Source organism: Taurulus bubalis (genome assembly GCF_910589615.1).
Source record: "Taurulus bubalis genome assembly, chromosome: 13".
In the NCBI taxonomy this organism is placed as follows: Eukaryota; Metazoa; Chordata; class Actinopteri; order Perciformes; family Cottidae; genus Taurulus; species Taurulus bubalis.
The window spans coordinates 11,546,388-11,564,847 of record NC_136601.1 but is presented as its reverse complement, the minus strand read 5'-3'; the positions used below and the strand labels follow the sequence as shown (position 1 = coordinate 11,564,847).

The window sequence follows — 18,460 nt, the reverse complement described above, 5'->3', positions numbered from 1 at the left end:
CAGAATCTCAGTCATTATAGTGTGTTTGGGTTATGACAGGGCACATGAGGGTGAGGGTGTCTGTAAGCTATGCTGGGATGTGTTATCTCCAGCTGAAGTCTCAGGACAAGGGCCGCTGGTGACAAGAACACAGAGAAGGAAAAAGGCAATATCTCTTCTGAAAACACAATTCACATGGTATGGTAGTCTGTACGTTAGTTTCAGAAGTTCACTTGTGCATGTATTCTTTAAACAACTAGAAACCAAGCCTTTTTCCATGATGTCAGCAGCAAACAAATGTTGTGCACCCAGGATGTTCTTATGAATAGTTTCATAACCAAAATCATGTGAATGTAAATATGCAAATAAACATGCTGTGTACTGTATTGGTAAAGTTTGTTTCCCGGTTAATCACATCCGCAGGTCCACATGGGAGGTTCAAGGTTTAGAAGGGCTGTTCAAATCCACTTTAAAAGAGCATAATGGAAAATAAACTTGTGAATTCTGATGTAGGGCAGATCAATGATTATCTCAATATTATCGGTCTACAATGGTACGGACTCGTCGGTGTGGTTGCTCATTGAAAGGAGACTGTCTGCATCTGGATGTCTGAGCCTCTTGCTAACTCTTCAGAGGAAATCTTTTTCACTGTCAAAAGATATCGCTGTTATGGTTGGTTAACTTTCACTGTCCCTTTTTCAAAGATAATCTAACATTTATTGATATGAAAACACAAACAGTCTGTTCTGTATCACAAAACCAGAGCCAAAGCATATGTGAATGAGACAAAACAAAGAGAAGTAATAATTGATGAGTAAAAGTGTATCTTTTAATCATTTTCCTCTGACATACCTTAAAAAAAAAATAGGTAAGGCAACAATGTCTAATATCGAAAAACTGAGAGGACAGGTGGTAAGTGCTGAAATAACCGGTGTACTTCATTCCATGTGAACATTTTCATTGTCTAATTTTTAACACAATAGTTGGACTATATTTAAATTACTCAGCACCACTCTTTGAGTAATAATACTGATCTCCTTCTTCTCTGAATCCAGTTCAAACAACCAATTAAATTACAATGAATAATTATTATTATTCATTGTATTTCTACAGTAACACCGGGTCAACAGAGGGATCAATAAGGAGTTTGATGGCGATGTCCCAAGATTCATAACCCTGAAAAGTAAACGGGCATTAAAGCACGTTTCAACCACTTTTGCTTGACAAACTATTATTGCAAAAAAGCTTGACTTTGCACATGTTCCACTTCACCCCTGAACAGCCTCATCAAACCTAAGAGGACATTACGGAAACGTCCTTGTGTGCAAACTAATATTTGATTTTAATCAACACAAGTCTTATTGAATACATTGGCACTACAGCTGGTGTGTTTCGGCTCAACTAAATCAGCTCATCCGCTGTCATCTGGCGTTAATTCACTGTTACCCGTGAACCCCACCAAGACGGCAAAGAGGCTGAGGACCAGAGATCGTGTCCCTGTGAGTTCATTAGAGGCAGTTTAAACATGTGTTCATTATGGTTCCCGAGGACACACACTGTGGCTGGATCCTTTTGACCGTCACATCACTTCAAATATCAGTAAAAGGTTCAATAGACCAGGTCCAGTCGGATGAAGAAACCCATGTATGACCAGAGGAAACCCTCCCACATGCCACCCATGTTCTGTGTGTCTTCCACGTCCTCATCATCACAACTGAGGCCAAACACGTCTGCATGTTTCGTTTCAATAAATAAACTTTAAAATCCTAAAACAAGTACCACATCCAGTTTGAACTCCATCGTCACAGAGCACAGTTGGAGACTCTTCTACTTGTCATCTCCATCGTTCCGGATGTTGTATTTCTCCAGAAACTCTGCATGTTTCTGCCGCAGGATTTCTGTCTGTTTCTTAAAACCGTTGGCCCTGAGAAACAGCACAGGAGACACATTTACACTCACAAAACCCAAACAAATGTACTGCTACCACCCAAATGTGCCATCAAGCAGAAGAAAAACATTTATTAACATAAAAAAAGGGTGCTTTCACCTGGCCCGCTCTTTGGATTCATTATAAATTTCTGCGATGGCTCGATCTTTCTCGTCCATGAAGTTAGTGTGAACTTCTTCCAGTTTCCTGAGAGTCGGAGAAACACTTCAGTTAGGACATCGCTCGCAGAATAACTTTGCTAAACCTAAAAACTTGTCGCTCAGCACGCACGCTGCGAGCTCAGTTGTCTTTACGAGTTTGTACAGCTGTTATAACAGCTCGGCAGATCACAAAGAAGCAAATCCCCGCAAACAAAAGTGGCACAGATTCACAGAGTGTGAAAACAAACACAAGGTCACATGCCGTGAGGTTGTGCCAACACACATGGCACAGAGACATGTCCACAAACCAGCCCATTCATTTGGATGTGAACGTGCAGCAAAGAAAACTCAGCGCAGTGAGGGAAGTCAGGAAATAGGATGGATGGACGGCAGTGAGAAGTTTGATACAAGGTTATATACGTAGTATGGATATTGTTATCTTTCTAACATTCACCTTTTAAATGCTTTGTGGTTTCCTTTTAAAAGTGTCTGCATCGTGTGCCGGTTTTGTACCTGAAGAAGACTACGTGGACTCCGATGCTGAGCACCATGGTGATTAAGCAGTAGCCCACCAGGCGAAAGTTTCTCCACTTCCTCCTCTGCCACTCCTCTGCTGTCATCTCTTGTGCTTGAGATTGGCGAAACTGCTCCCAGTAACGAAAGCTCTTCTGGGTATCCGTGCTGATGGGGAAGTCGTTCAAGAAGAATTAGGATTGGTGACATCAAAAACAGGAAGTGTGATAGACAGTACAAGTGTTAAAAACAGTCTTAACTGAATCGTTACTGAGTCTGAAGGATTATTAAGGAGCAAATTTGCACCAAATTGTGATGGACAACCGCTTCTAGATCATATTCTTCCACTTGGCTGTGTGGCAGTAAGCTCTCACTGACTTGTTTTTTTTTCTCAAAAACTAGGAAAACTTGAGATGTTAAATCTTAAGTGGTTTACCGACTATAAAAATAATTTTAACAACAACAAAAATACACAACGCAAACAAACAATCTGCTGGAGATTGGTTTATGCTTTGTGTAAAAACAATGTCAAAAGCACAGTTTCTAGACATGTACACAAGGTTGAAAATAACCTAAAACTTCAAACTATGTAGCACCCCCATCAAGGATTATCTAGAAATATAAATTTAAATATCTGGCAATAACTGCATGGGTAGTTTTCCTTCTTTGGGAAAGTACATTGATTCATTCTTCATTCAGCTTTGCTGTAGCATTTGAGGTTCCAGCTAAGGCTTCATAAAAACAGCATGTCCAATGAGAGTGTTACAAAAAATATTCCACAAAGCCACAGTGTTGAAGTTGAAACTGCAGGTCTTCTTGACACAGAAGACCACCCGCCAATCGTCTCTTTCCCTGACATGTTACAGAGTGAGCAGGAAGGTCAGGTTACGTAAAATGAATAAGCAAGCTCAAACTGACATATTGCATCATGTCTTCACCTGGCTCTGTAGCTGGCGTTAGAGGAGGTAGCTCTGAAGGCCTGGCCACCACTGTATGGATGTCTGGTTTTGAAGTCATACTCCTTCCTGCTCGGATTTTTGCTCAGCACTCGGTAGGCCTCGTTCAGCTCCACGAACAGGCTGTGCAGCGCTGGGTTGGATGGGTCACTGTCTGGGTGCAGCTGCATGATGAATGGATCAGTTACAGTAATGAGATCTAAACCAAACAATTAACCAAAATATGTATTTTGGTGCAGACATGTGCTAATTGGGACAAGTATACCTATACACCTCTCTTACACGAATGCATTCAAATGTATGGTTGTCCATACAACCATGCTTTTTTCTCTTATGGCTGAGTTGGCTCACCCCTCAAATTACACCAAAGCCACAAGGTAAATACACATGCACATCCTTATTTACACTGGGAGCCACAACATGAAAACAAACAGACATGAAGCTCACTGTGGGAACAGTTAAAAAGTAGAAACTAAGCTGTGAAAGGCTGCCCTCATGTGGCGATTCATTTTCTTGTTAGAAAAAAAGTAACTTACCTTTTTGGATTTGTCAAAAAATGCATTTTTTATTTCCTCCAAGGAGGCGTCAGATTTGACTCCCAGGAGATCGTAGTAGTTCACAGCTTTTCTGAGGTTGAGAAAGCAAATAACTCAAAACCAAACAAAGCAGAGAAACACACTAAGATGTTTTCAGTAATCTGACTCAATTCAACACACACACACACACACACACACACACACACACACACACACACACACACACACATATACATATATATATATATAATAATATATATATATATATATATATATATATATATATATATATATATATGTATATAAAATTCTACCTGTGTGCATAGCTCTGGGAGAGCAGACGCAGGCCGCTCTTGCAGCACCAAAGACAACTCTGACAAAGACGCAGCTGAGCCTCCAACTGCATGATGTAAAATGTGTGAGGTTGCACGAAGAGGACCTGTGGAGATATTTTAAATGTTTCTCTAATTATTAACTTCTAAGTGGGCAGACTTCAGACCCAGGCCTCACAGCATATTAAAAATATAGATGTTTCATTTTGAATATCTAAATTTACTTCTGTTATGGACATAGTATTTATTCATCTAAAGTTTGCATTTATTCAAAATTCTCAAGGACAAAACACAAAACAGTATGCTTAAAAATATTTGTTCTAAACTTTTATTTCACCACAGTGGTAAGAGATCAAACCATGGGCATCTGTGAAATAGATTGTATGGACTAACTGGCCTTTACCTAAGAGCAATATGTGAAATGCGCCTATAATATGTAATCTATGGCAAATGTAATTGAAAAGTATTGTATATTACGTTTGAAAACACATTGATACTAGTTCAGGTAAAAAAATAAAGAAAGGTTAAAGTTGCTATTAAGACAAACGTCCTGTTTTTACCTTTCAGTGGGTTTCCATTGAAAATGATGCAGTCAGCAACTTCCCCCTCATCTGTGGACACGTGACCTGACTAAAGACAACAACGGGACGAGGTGAGTACATATCTTTGAGGAGTAAAGTCAATCAAACGTAATTGTAGTAGCTGGGACCGTTCTCGTCATCTGCTGAAACATAAAACACAAATAAATCTGTCACTTCGTAACATTATGCAACTTTGTATCGGGGCAGTGTTGACCCAAAACAATCAAAGATAGTTTTAAACGAAATACTTTGAATTAAAAAGTACTGCTTAGTGACTTTGATTAGCTACACCACCACCCACAGACTACTGCAGTCTGCACGCGTCTCGTTATATGAACGAAACGGTCAAATAAAGAGCAAGTGTTTCCGGTAGGAACACTTTGTTCCGCTAACGTTACCTGAGAGCTAAAGCTAGTCCGGGTTAGCTGTGCTATTGTTAGCTTGCTAATAATGATCGAACTTAATGGTGTTTGGGTTAAAATATGAAGAACACACATTGAACAATGCAATGAAGCCGGAACCTAACAAAGCAGAGTGACATACCTGCAGGACTTCGTAGGACTAGATGTCCTGTGGGCCCCTTACATAAACTCAGCCGCTTCAAGCTAGCGACAATAAAACCGGGAAACAGGAGATTTACCCTTTCAAAATAAAGCTTAATTTTCACCACGACAGGCTGTGCCTACAGGGACACGTCGTACCTTTTTGTAAAATATAACATTCAACACAGAAGACAAATGCTATTATAATATACATTTTACTATATACCTCTGCCACGGCCGATAGCACATATGACGCTATATATTGTTAAGTGTTCTTTACGTGGATACAATATAACTGCACTTCATTTATTAGAATGACATTTTCCTATGCAGTATTTACCTTTAACTGTGACTTGCAACCATATATTGTTGTAACCCATGGCATAGACTGTTCTTCCAAGGCATTGTCCAAGAATCTTATTTTGGTTATGACCGGAAGTTGTTGTTGGTTCTCGGCAGCTTGACACACAACAACAAACACGCCCCATGCACGCGTTTCCCAGGATTTAACCCTGTTGTTGCCGTATTCACCTACAAGAGGTGAATTGCATGATGTATTCATCGGACCACTATATATTGATCACAACAAAATACATGCACGGTTTTTAAAATACACGTAATAATGTATATCCTTTAACCTAAACAAAACTAAATGAATTGCTGTCAGTCCTTTATTTTAGAAAATTAACCTACCTATATGTTGTTTGGACTCTTGGTCACTGGATGGTGATAATGAACACATTATGCCGTATATCTAAAATAGAGGAAGAAACTACCCTTGGCTCATCTTTGCATTGCATACGCTTCCACAGGAAGGTAAGACACGAACTACTTTTGTGCCCAATCTTAACATAATAGTATACTAGTAATACTAGTTTAGTAACGTTACAGTAAAATACAGGCGGCAATATCGTATTACATAATAACTTGTGATTGGTACTTCAGTAATTGTGTCGGTGTTCAGCTGCTGGATGAACTGAAAGTCTCTGAAGTTAATTAGTGAACAGTCGGAACAGTTTACAACATAAACTCAAGTAACTCAAACGAAAAGAATCTGCAAAGCAACATCTGTGATCCATGAGAAACAAACTGTACACTAGCCTGCAAAGGAAAGAAACATTAAGGATTTTCTCGCATTTTGACTCTTTTAAAAAGTCTGAAAAGTTCTAATTCGCATTACACTAATTAAAAAAACAGTAAACCTCATCAAATAAAAAATAATCGTTTAATGTATTTAAAAGAAAATAACTTAGAGAGATAGATACAAACTGAATCTCTTTCTCTTAAATGAAATGAAATAAAGTAACATTAAGCATATGCCAGGAGTCAAATTAAACAAATAGAAAGTATTTGGGACCACAGTCTCTTAACAATAATTTATGTTCTCTTCTTTTTGCTGAAGTTAAAATGTAGCTCATTACAACATGAAAGGTGTACGTTGTTGCACCATTACGAAGGAAAACCAGAAACAAGACCAATCGCATTGTCTTTCTTTGATAATGCTGTGCAGAAGTACACAAACTGGTTTCTTAATGGCTGGCTTGTTTTAAAGACAAGCACAATGACTAATGCTGCCCAGCTTTTATTCTCTGAATGAGTGTATATGTGTTCTTGGTTTTCGACTACACCTTGAATAAAGAAGGTAGCGCCGTAGTAGCACTTTAGTAGCACTTAGATGGCACTTACTAATAGCACTTTGTAGTTTAACTTCATTGAAATTGTACTTTCTTGTTGTTCTGAGGTTGGTACTCATGGTGGAATTGCACTTATTGTAAGTCGCTTTGGATAAAAGCGTCAGCTAAATTAAATGTAATGTAATGTAATGTGTGTTTGTTTGTGTAAGAGGAGTGGAGGAAGAGGCCTGAAAAAGGTCAAATTCCTGACCTTGGCGTGGTTATTTGATTTAGCTCTTGTTAACAGTTTTTTTTCTTTCCTGTGTGAAATGTTAACAGTTGAAAACACGTACAGAGACTTTGACAATCCCTGGTGGGAGATGATGGACTCTGAGGTGTCTGTGCTGCTGCACTGCGCAGCCTGGAGGGGCCTGCTGCAGTCTCAAGTACAAGTGGAGCTCTCTGAAAGGTAGACACGTCGACGAGGCCTCTTAAAACCACAGAATTATATAACTACCCGGCCTTTCTACTTAAAACCATTATGGCTTAAACATGTGACATAGATATTGGGATTTGGGATTCATTTTTAAATAATTACATTGCCCGCCCCAGTGTGCCACAGACATAGTCGGCCTGGAATGATAGCTACCTTTGTGAGACGATATATTGTCCCGAAAATAATAACAATAAACCAAATTGTCTTTTTTAGACCATTTTATGTCATTGATAATAACATAATATTGTACGCCCTTTCAAAGTGCAACAAGCTTCTAATTCTTAAGAATATTCAGACATTGGAATGCGAAATACATTATAAAAAAACTCAAAATAAATAAAACTACACCATAAATACAATTAATTAAATGGACTCTTGAGCTCTGTTCACAAAAATTGCACTTAAATATTAAACTATTGGCACAGGGGTATAAAGACTCATTTATTCCTTTACAGGCAATATGCTGCCAATCAGTCCCTCAATGGTTAGTAGAAAGTAACACCATATTAGGTATAAGTTAGATAAAGTAAAAATAACAACAACACTCTCTTATTCGGTTTAAACAAAAAATCTTCCCATGTCATAATATTATAATATACAGTATATATATATTATATAATGCTAGGAATTTTTTTTTTAATGGGATTTGTTGATGAGAAATATAGAATAACACCAGCCTTGTCCTTACATCAGTTAGACATTGGACAAAATGTTACTAAACTGAAACTTGCTTCCTCTTCATCTTCCCAGATTTAACAGGCAGACAGATCCATCCCTGGAGCATCAAATAGAGGAGCTGTGGACAGAGCGGGTGTCCAAAGAGCCGTGGCTTTTCAACGGGTCCAAATTCAGACTGGACTCTTTCTGCTTGGCCTCATCATCCTCTGTTTCTTCTAAACACTCACCCTGCACCCATCAGTGCCACATGCCCCTCTCCGACTGTGCAGAGCAACAGGAAGGGAAATTAAAACACAGCAGACAGAGGATGGAGGAGAATGTGCCCATCAATGATTCTCTGCATGATGCTGTTCAGAGCGGTTTGGACAAAAGAAACAGACCTGTGAATCAAAGAGAAAATGAAGATCGTGCATTGTCACAAGCGTCGTCCATTCACAGTGAATCTAAGAGCGTCACGGCTGAACGTCCTTCCAAAAACATAGATGATCAGGGGACCGCGACGCTCCTCACTCTGAGACTTGGCCTCACCTGCTACAAAGATTACCTGGGAACAAACTGGTCGTGTCGAGTGGCAGAGCTTCGTCAGCGTGGAGAGGTGCAGTTCGGGGATCCTCTGGCGCTGCTGGCTCAGCCTCTGGGTGTGGGCGGGGTCCTGTGTACGGACGACGGTCAGGTGGTGTTGATCAGGAGGAGCCAGAGGGTGGCAGAGGCAGCGGGGCTCCTAGACATCCCCGGAGGTCACCCAGAGCCAAAGGTAAAGATATTAAAGTGAATGAAGTGTCATTTAAATATGTGTTATTCACACCGTCGCTGCACCCCTCCAGGTGGTGTGTGAGCGTCTGGGCCAGCTTGTGTGTGAGGAGCAGATCAGTGTGGACATGATGCAGCAGAGGCCTGTCGTCTCGGAGCTGTTCTCGTCTGTGTGCGCCGAGATCAGAGACGAGGTAAGTGGGGGGGTGGGGGGGGGAGTACTCTCAACTTGTTAGTTCATGTCAAGTTGATGTTCAGTTCCACAGTTTCATGATTAAAGGTAGGATCTGGTGGCATCGAGCAGTGAGGTTGCAGATTGCAACAAACTGAAGCGTCTCCCGTGAGCCAATGCCTGTAGGAGAAGTCTGGTGCCCGATGTGAAAACATAAAAACATGAATGTCCCTTTCTAGAGCCAGTGTTTGGTTTGTCCGTTCTGAACTACTGTAGAAAAATGGTGGCCGGCTCCGCGAAGAGTAGATTCAAACGGCTCATTATAAAAGGTAACAAAAGACCTTTTTTTATTTTCAGGTGATCATAGACTAAAATAAACATACATAATAATAATATATTCTATTTCTGCCAATAGATGCCCCTAAATACTACACACTGTTCCTTTAATAGAATGCAAACTAAAGGCTGCTGCATTTCCACAAAATAAGTAAAGCTTTAATTGCTCCTTTTATTTCCTGAGGATTTGTTCGTATAAAAAAAAATGTCCTTCTCTTTCGCTTTCACTGAAATCTATAGTAATTTGTAATGTCCTCATATTGTTGATTTATTTTGTATTAATTGATTAATCATTTAGTCTATTAAATGTCAAATTAGTGGAAAAAGTTCTCGGATTTCTTCACCAACCGTCCAAAATATTATGTTCAGTTTATTACCACATAAATTCCTTATATTTGGGGAGCTACAACCAGCAACTATTTAGATTTTCTTTGTTAATCAATGAATTACACAATTAATTAATCATAACAATTGTTGTTCCTTAATACTGTCTTGATCAACTTATTGTTCAACTGTTTCAGCACTAGTTTGAGCAAGTTTAAGATTGAACTGCTTCTGTCCTTCAGTGATAAACTAAGAAATCAGTAACTCAAATTAGAAAACATAACTGTTTTCAAAGAAGATGAACTCTGGTGAACGTTTATATTTTACCTTACTGATTGATGAACAAACTAAAAAATAAAAAAATGAAGAAAATATGAAACAATGCTCACGTTTTCCAATATATTGAAGCCAGCATTTTAGCACAACTTAGCAATGATAAGAGAAAATCTACCATATTCACTTTAGAAACTTTCTTCATCCCGTCTGCAGGTGAATATTCCTCTGAGCTCCCTCGGAGAGCCAGTCCTGATGGGTGTCGCTCTGAATCACACCAGCGCTGGCAGACCAAGTGCTGAGTTTTACGTCAGGTTCTCATTCCCTCACGTTTGACTCTATATGATGGAAGTTTGACTTCAAAACCTTTATAAAAATATAACGTATAGTCTGTGTTATTGGTATGTCCTCAGCTGCTCGTTGACATCTGATGAAGTCAGAAAATTGTACTGGAAAGGAGGAGCAGAGGCCAGCGAGTCCACAGAAATATTTTTTCTCAGCAGGATGGTGAGTGAGCCCAAGTTACAGATGTTTAAATGTCTAAATAGCAACTAAGGAATGAGCATTCTTGTTTTGGCAGTTGCATTAGAAGCAAAGTACAGTATATATACAAAAAAGATATACAGTCCGGTCCATAAATATTTGGACATCGACACATTTTTCATTATTTTGGCTCACAACAATGGAGTTGAAATGAACAAATCAATATGTGCTTTAAGTGCAGACTTTCAGCTTTAATTTGAGGGTATTTACATCCAAATCAGGTGAACGGTGTAGGAATTACAACAAATTAAAATGTGGCCACTCTTTTTAAGGGACCAAAAGTAATTGGACAATTGGCTGCTCAGCTATTCCAAGGCCAGGTGTGTGTTCCCTCGTTATTTCATTTACAAGGAGTAGATAAAAAGGTCTAGAGTTCATTTCAGGTGTAGTATTTGTGTTTGGAATCTGTTGCGGTCAACTCTCAATATGAAGTCCAAAGAGCTGTCACTATCAGTGAAGCAAGCCATCATTAGGCTAAAAAATCAAAACATTTGTGGCCAAATCAACTGTTTGGTACATTCTTAAGAAGAAATAACGCACTGGTGAGCTCAGCAACACCAAAAGACCCGGAAGACCATGGAAGACAATTGTGGTGGATGACAGAAGAATCATTTCCCTGGTGAAGAAAAACCCCTTCACAACAGCTGGCCAGATCAAGAACACTCTCCAGGAGGTAGGTGTATCTGTGTCAAAGTCGACAATCAAGAGAAGACTTCACCAGAGTAAATATAGAGGGTTCACCTTAAGATGTAAACCATTGGTGAGCCTCAAAAACAGGAAGACCAGATTAGAGTTTGCCAAAAAACATCTAAAAGAGCCTGTCCAGTTCTGGAAGAACATCCTATGGACAGATGAGACAAAGATAAACCTGTACCAGAATGATGGGAAGAGTATGGAGCAGGAAAGGAACTGCTCATGATCCAAAGCATACCACCTCATCAGTGAAGCATGGTGGAGGTAGTGTTATGGCGTGGGCATGTATGGCTGCCAATGGAACTGGTTCCCTTGTATTTATTGATGATGTGACTGCTGACAAAAGCAGCAGTATGAATTCGGAAGTGTTTTGGGCAATATTATCTGCTCATATTCAGCCAAATGCTTCAGAACTCATTGGACGGCGCTTCACAGTGCAGATGGACATTGACCCGAAGCATACTGCGAAAGCAACCAAGGAGTTTTTTCAGGCAAAGAAGTGGAATGTTCTGCAATGGCCAAGTCAATCACCTGACCTGAATCCAATTGAGCATGCATTTCACGTGCTGTAGACAAAACTGAAGGGAAAATGCCCCAAGAACCAGCAGGAACTGAAGACGGGTGACCACTTAAAAATTTGTTGTAATTCCTACACCGTTCACCTGATTTGGATGTAAATACCCTCAACTTAAAGCTGAAAGATTTTTTCATTTCAACTCCATTGTTGTGGTGTACAGAGCCAAAATAATGAAATGTGTCAATGTCCAAATATTTATGGACCTGACTGTAGATACATAAGACTGCATTTGGTTGTCCCTTAATTTTGTAGGAGGTGTTGCAGCTGGACAGAAGCAGCCCTCTATGGTCGGAGCTATGTCCCTCAGCTAAAGGCGCCGTGGTGCTTTATCAGACAGTGAAGCCAGACAGCGAGCGAGGCCAGAGCACACGACACGGCACGACAGAAGATACATCCAGATGATCAAACGTACACAAACATAAAGAGTTGAGTCATTTATTACTCTTTGACTTTGAAAACTCTCAACTGGTGTTCACAGAATACTGTGCATTGTCATCATTTGTAAACTTTGCAGTAAAAACATGATTGAATTAATAAAATATTTTGAATACAAATCCTTTAAAGTGATCTAGGTCAAAGAAGCGATATATGTATACTGTATTTCTTTATAATGCGTTTCGTGGTTGTAGTTTAGCAAATGACATCATTAGAATGATTGTCCCTTTACAGATGTGCATCTGTTTCTTCACCAGTAACCTTCATATCCGCTGTAACCCACGTCTCTGTAGTAGCTGCCCGGATCCTGATGAGGGACACTCCACTGAAATGTAAATCACATAAAAAGACAATAAGATTTGGTTTAAAAATAAAACTTAAGTGGCTGTTAGTTAATTGGAATCTTCCGGCGGGTTAAGTGGCAGCTAAATGATTAATTGGATCCGACTGCTCAGATTCAGTTGAAACACAGCTAACCCAAACAAGACGATGAGGTTAACGAGACCAAAACCTCTTCAGCCTTAAAGTGCAGCTCAGCTAAAGGACAAAGCAAAAGCCCCAAATGATGTCACAGTGAGTTTGTTGTGTCGGATTTCAAAGTTCAAGAACACTTACGTATCTTGGCTGCTGCCTCCATGGCTGCATGTTGAGTCTTCTGCCGTTCCCTCCTACAAAGACCATAAAGAGATCAACTAACATCTTAAAATATCAAGTCTCCCAACATGTTGTCCCTCATTTCTCACACTGACCATGACGTCCAGTCCACTGGATCCTGTGTGAGGGTGGAGGGCCGTGAGGGTGGGGTCTTATCTTGTGATGTCGGGTTTTCTTCTTCTCCTGTTGGGAGACGATGGGGGGCAGCAGTCGCCGAGCCTCATCGGTGTACTCCTGCAGGAGCGCCCGCGCCGGCTCCTGAGGCAGCTCGACGTACTGCAGCTCCTCCAGCAGGTCGCTGTGCTGCTCTGGAAGACTGAAGCTCACTGGAGACGAGAGAGCCAGTGTCCGTTATAGAACACGGAAACACATGTATGTGATGTTCAGTCTGGACACATTCAAATGACTGTTCTGGCCCTGGTTTACTGGCTGGCTTACTGGCTGCCCACCTCGCTTAAGTTTTACAAATATTATTCTATTTCAAATACAATATTAATAAAATAAAAACTAAACGATCAGGCCTATACACCTCTGTTAACACACTGAATTACATGGTCCTTTCCTCTTGTTTCTCTCTGTGAGGAGTGGTTTTAATTACTCCCAAAGAGACGAGATGATGTTTAAATGTGAATAGTGATACATTAAAAAGTTTCCATCCCCAATAGAAACGCCGTTCAGATCACCTACCGAAACCAGTTTTACCGACATCTTCTGTGTCCCTAAATTTGCACTGAGATATCTTCTTGTGACTAATTGAGATGTTATACTTCCTGTAAAACAATTCACACCTTGGAGTTTGAGCAGGGCGGTCTCAGGGATCTGTTCCCCGCTCAGCTGGTGTTGAGACAGTCGTCTTTTCCACTCGTCTGCCGAAGGAAAGACCACTACCACCCGGCGCCTGAAGCCTGTGAACAGCTGCAGCTTGTAATGCCGTGCAGAGAAGAGGATGTTGCACTAGAAAGAGAGATTTGAAAAAGAGAATATGTTAAGAGAGCTGAGGAGGTGGAATACAAGTACCGTTATACCAACGCATGTTTCAGTTCTTCAATTAATAATTCATTCCACATGGTTATGACTAAAATAAGTTAATATGCAGTCACTTAAAGGTGATTTCCGAGTTAAAGTGATGTGTTTAGAAGTGAAGAGTTACCTGGTCGAGGATGTAGTTGCCAGGAGTCTGAGCAGCCACCTTGATCAAATCAGTGAGACACTGAGAGGCCCGCTGCACCCGGGTGGTCCTCTGTCCATCACTCTACACACACACGTCAAACATTTTTGGATCAGTTAGTCAGAAGTTGAACATCTTCTTTAAATATGAATATAAGCATGAGATTGAAGACTGGAGTTTTGACTGACAATCATACATGCAAGCAGCTCCTCAGTGCCCAGCAGCCTGTACTGCTCCTCAGGATGCTGCTTCATGTGAGTCCTGGCCCAGTGGCTCTTCCCAGACCCAGGAAGACCAACCATCAACAACACCTGGAGGGGGAGAAATATTTAAATGCAACAACTTGTAATGAATACCTTTTAGTTACTTTCTAAAAATATGTTCTTTATTAGCAGCATGGCTTTAGGGATGTTGTCTGTTGGTCCTTAAACAATTAACCTTTCCACCACAGGGATGCAGGGCTTTCCTTGACTAAAAGAACATTTTCAGTCGTCTAACACAATTTTGCCGACTAATCAATTAGTTGATTTAATCTACAGATCTGTAAAACTGAGTTTCCCAACCAAAACAACACATTAGTCGACTAATCGATTAAGAGGGGACAGCCCTATAGGGATGCATAAAAACACCTTGTGATAATGTGAATTCTGATTCAGCCGTTCCATCATACAAATTCAAATACTTTGGATGGATAGTTCCTGTCTCACCTCACACTGTGCTCTGGAGGTAGGAGGCAATGTGGTGCGCACCCTCTGCTGAGCAGAGAGAGCTGCCAGCGGTGTGAACTCTGGAGGACCAGGGTACCAGGGAGGAGCTGTGGGGTCCAGGAGAACTCGGACTGAACAGCTCTTACAGAGGACGTGAGGAAACAGAGGACGACACAGCAGCTCAGAGGCCTCCAGGGAAAAGGCGACACCCATGACGCGACCGTTCTTATGGAAAGAAAGTTCAACAGCCCCGTCTGTGGAGAAGGACTATCGATGTGTAAACATCTCACACACACACACACACACACACACACACACACACACACACACACACACACACACACACACACACACACACACACACAGAAAAAAGAAATGTCCTCAAACTTTACCAACATAAAGGAAGAGCAGATAAGAAATGTGTCACTTACAGCATAACAGCCAATGATATCTCCGACTGAGAGGAGTTCTCCAAACACTTCCTCCTTCCCACCTGACACTTTCTTACCGCACCCATCATAAGCAAAAGAGAGGTCATCTTCACCTGGTATGAGACGGTGAAATAGCCACAGAGGGAAAGAAGAAAGGGACATTAACAACAATAAACATATCTACAGAAGTGCCTTTGTTCAAATCAGTTCTTAAAATAAAATAAACCAAATGATGAACCTAGTTCACTTCTTACCCAGCAGTAGAGAGGTGTTGGCTAGAGACCAGCCTACTCTCAGGCCACAAGGATCCATGTCTTCTTGTTCTTCCAGTTGTGTAGTCGACAACTTGCTCTCCAGCCTCACTTCAAAACCCACCTTGCCCTGCAGCACCCCGTGGGTGAGCCTGCATCCTGACCACAGCGAGGGGAATCGTGCCCAGAAGCGCGGCTGTCCACATGCGCCATCAGGACCCACCTCAAAGTGCAGGTGACTTCCATCTGTGCAGACAATAGAATATCAAGGATTCAACAAGCTTATCATAGTTTAAATCAATTTAACAAAATTAAGTTTGTTTCACGTTCCTCCACCAGGAAGGTGGTGCGTGTTGTCCAAAGACTTACGTGGATCTAGTCTGACTTTATCTTCAGCTTCCTTCTCCATCTCTTCTCTGTCCTCTGGAGGTTTTGTTGATTTGGTTCTGGTTTGAGACGAGAAAGAGACGCATGTGCTGCATTAGAACACCCTTTACATAAAAAGTCCCTCAAGACCAAGTTTAGGATATTTTCAATATTTGAACCCAAACCCTGTCAAAATTTCCATACGTCTCATCTGCGTATTCAGACAGGCATTAGTGTAACTAAAAGATATAAAGTACATGAAGTCAATGACATTGAATTAGAAGTGTCGCTTGCGATCCTCTTTTTTAAATCAGTAAAAAGGTAGACAGGTCCATCATCTTGCTCTGCGATGCATCGTTTAAATTATGAAATGTCATGAGTACATTTATGTTATTTAAACGGCCAAACAATTGCCCCATTGAACAGTGAACCGTGACTTTGATGAGAAGCTCATGATATGTATATTCACACATAAAGCTTCATCCTCACATCTATAAGCTACCCACCCATGGTAAAATATATTAGGATTCTGGAGTGGGAGCCTTACATGTTATGGGACATTGGTCTAACAAAATCCACTGTTTTATAATTGAGTATTTCAACATGTGCCCAATATTCTTGCAGAAGGAGTGAACTAACAGCTCATAAATATCTATAGTATAATCCCAATTTGTTTTATGTAAATGTATATTTCGGCTGATCCTGAAATATGATCCTTTAATTTAGCTAACTACATCACTACAAAGTAAAATCTCTCTCGTGTTACCTTTTGTATCGCACCTCCTCTTTGAACTCGTAGAAAGCTCTTCCTCTGCCCATCTCCTCTGAAGACAGAGCTCTCCTGTCCTCTCCCGGATCCTCCGCGCCTCCCTGCTGCATGTCAGCGTCTCTTTCCCCCGCTTGGTGCGCGGGCACACACTCCGAGTCGTGCTGTTGTGATGGCAGACTGCGGGCAGCCTCTGTCTGCGTGGCGCTGTCTGTGCAGTCCGCTTTCCATCGCTCAGTAGCACCCGCTCCTGTCGGGGGCTCGTCCGTTGACTCCGTCGGTGCTGTAGGTGTCAGTGAGCGGTCCTCGTGTAGTTTCCCCTCTTCGTCGCCGTGTTTCGCCCCGTGTCCTGCCTCTAGCGCGGACCACAGCCTCCCCAACAGCTCAGCCTTCAGCCCCTTGTTGTCCAACCCGAGCTCTTTAAGTCTGGACCGCAGCTCGAGCACTTTTAACTTTTTGATGTCCGTTAGCTTCATTGTTAAAGAAAGAGGACAAATTCAGCTGTCTTCTTGTTCCAGTTGTGGGAAAAACGGACTTAAAGTAAACTGCCAAAGTAAATTGTAACGAAGAGCTGGATCAAAACATCGGTTCACTGGTTCAATGTGGTGCCCTGGTTTGCAATTGGCTCTTTATTTCTTCTTTCTTCTATATTTTAGTAGACTAGACACTCGCAGGAGGTTTTGCTGCCACCCAACGGTTACGAAAGGTACTACATCTGGTGGTGAAACATGGATGATCCACATTTTGTTAGTCTTTATCCATCTATTCTCCGCTACGCACTCCAATTCAGTAACTTACAACAGTGAACACAATAACAAAATGTATTGTTCAGCAGTTGTGGAAATACTCAGATCATTTAATTGAGTAAAAGTACCAAAAGCACAATGTGAAAATACTCCATTACAACAAGTAGAAGTTCTGCATCCAAAACCGAATTTAAGTATTATCAGGCAAATGTACTATCAAAAGTAAAAGTAGTTCAGTGTTTTACTTTCATGCATGCGTTTTTTGGATTACTATTACAGGTGCATCAATGTGTATGTTGCATTTTACTGCTGTAGATTAAGGCGGTGCTCATTTTAAGCCATTTATATACTGTTGTTGGATAGTTCAATCTACAGCTTTAGGCATCATATTCATCATTTTTGTATTGTCAAATTCCTGATAAGAGCCACTTATCTCTAAAAAGTAAACTTCTCATGCTCAGAAAAACATATATTTTTAGCTTTGTGATGTTGCATCTTCCAGCTGATTCACAAGGCCTTTTAAATAGCTTATCTATATTAAGTAATGATCATTAGTTTACTTTTGTGGATGTGAGGAGGTAGAGGTATTAATAACATTTAGAAATTAAAACGTGTGAACTTACATATTAATCTTGTTGACCTGATCTGCTCCGTTTACTTTTTGTATATTTCTAGGCAGGTTTTTTCTAATCATGTTCCTCTTTAAAAGGCAAGAGATATAAAGTGAGTCACAGCCGGCCTTATAGGATGAAATTCTCCACCTCTCAACACATCAGTCAGTATTGTTGTATTTGAATGTTCTTATTTTCATACGAAAGTTGGAACATTATTATTTCAGGATGGGAAGCTTTTTATTTTCGATAAACAAGACAAAATGCAAAAAAACATGAATGAGCACAAACAGTTAATACAAAACGTTTCATATATTACAATTCATCTCAAACGACATTACTG

General features: G+C 40.6%; 3 protein-coding genes across 3 annotated transcripts; 1 reads left to right on the top strand and 2 right to left on the bottom strand.

Annotated features, from left to right (window-relative positions):
- Nucleotides 1–1,670: 1,670 nt before the first annotated feature.
- dnajc4 (DnaJ (Hsp40) homolog, subfamily C, member 4) lies at nucleotides 1,671–5,001 on the bottom strand. The gene is made up of 7 exons (XM_079228365.1): nucleotides 4,965–5,001; nucleotides 4,387–4,511; nucleotides 4,073–4,163; nucleotides 3,519–3,700; nucleotides 2,581–2,748; nucleotides 2,027–2,113; nucleotides 1,671–1,903 (listed from the first exon to the last, which is right to left on the bottom strand). The coding sequence occupies exons 2-7, from the start codon at nucleotides 4,476–4,478 to the stop codon at nucleotides 1,807–1,809; spliced, it is 717 nt and encodes a 238-aa protein (XP_079084491.1). The 5' UTR covers nucleotides 4,479–4,511; nucleotides 4,965–5,001; the 3' UTR covers nucleotides 1,671–1,806.
- Nucleotides 5,002–7,520: 2,519 nt separating this feature from the next.
- Nucleotides 7,521–12,409, top strand: nudt22 (nudix (nucleoside diphosphate linked moiety X)-type motif 22; the record flags this gene model as incomplete). The annotated part of the gene is made up of 6 exons (XM_079228630.1): nucleotides 7,521–7,609; nucleotides 8,387–9,068; nucleotides 9,139–9,258; nucleotides 10,386–10,483; nucleotides 10,583–10,676; nucleotides 12,235–12,409. 6 exons carry the CDS (start codon nucleotides 7,521–7,523, stop codon nucleotides 12,382–12,384), a joined length of 1,233 nt encoding a protein of 410 aa, XP_079084756.1. The 3' UTR covers nucleotides 12,385–12,409.
- On the bottom strand, nucleotides 12,404–16,829 carry LOC306745619 (heterogeneous nuclear ribonucleoprotein U-like protein 2). Its single transcript, XM_079228447.1, has 11 exons — nucleotides 16,761–16,829; nucleotides 15,998–16,074; nucleotides 15,632–15,874; nucleotides 15,378–15,490; nucleotides 14,947–15,213; nucleotides 14,428–14,550; nucleotides 14,222–14,323; nucleotides 13,860–14,025; nucleotides 13,167–13,397; nucleotides 13,033–13,085; nucleotides 12,404–12,742 (listed from the first exon to the last, which is right to left on the bottom strand). Exons 1-11 carry the CDS (start codon nucleotides 16,811–16,813, stop codon nucleotides 12,668–12,670), a joined length of 1,503 nt encoding a protein of 500 aa, XP_079084573.1. The 5' UTR covers nucleotides 16,814–16,829; the 3' UTR covers nucleotides 12,404–12,667.
- Nucleotides 16,830–18,460: the final 1,631 nt, after the last annotated feature.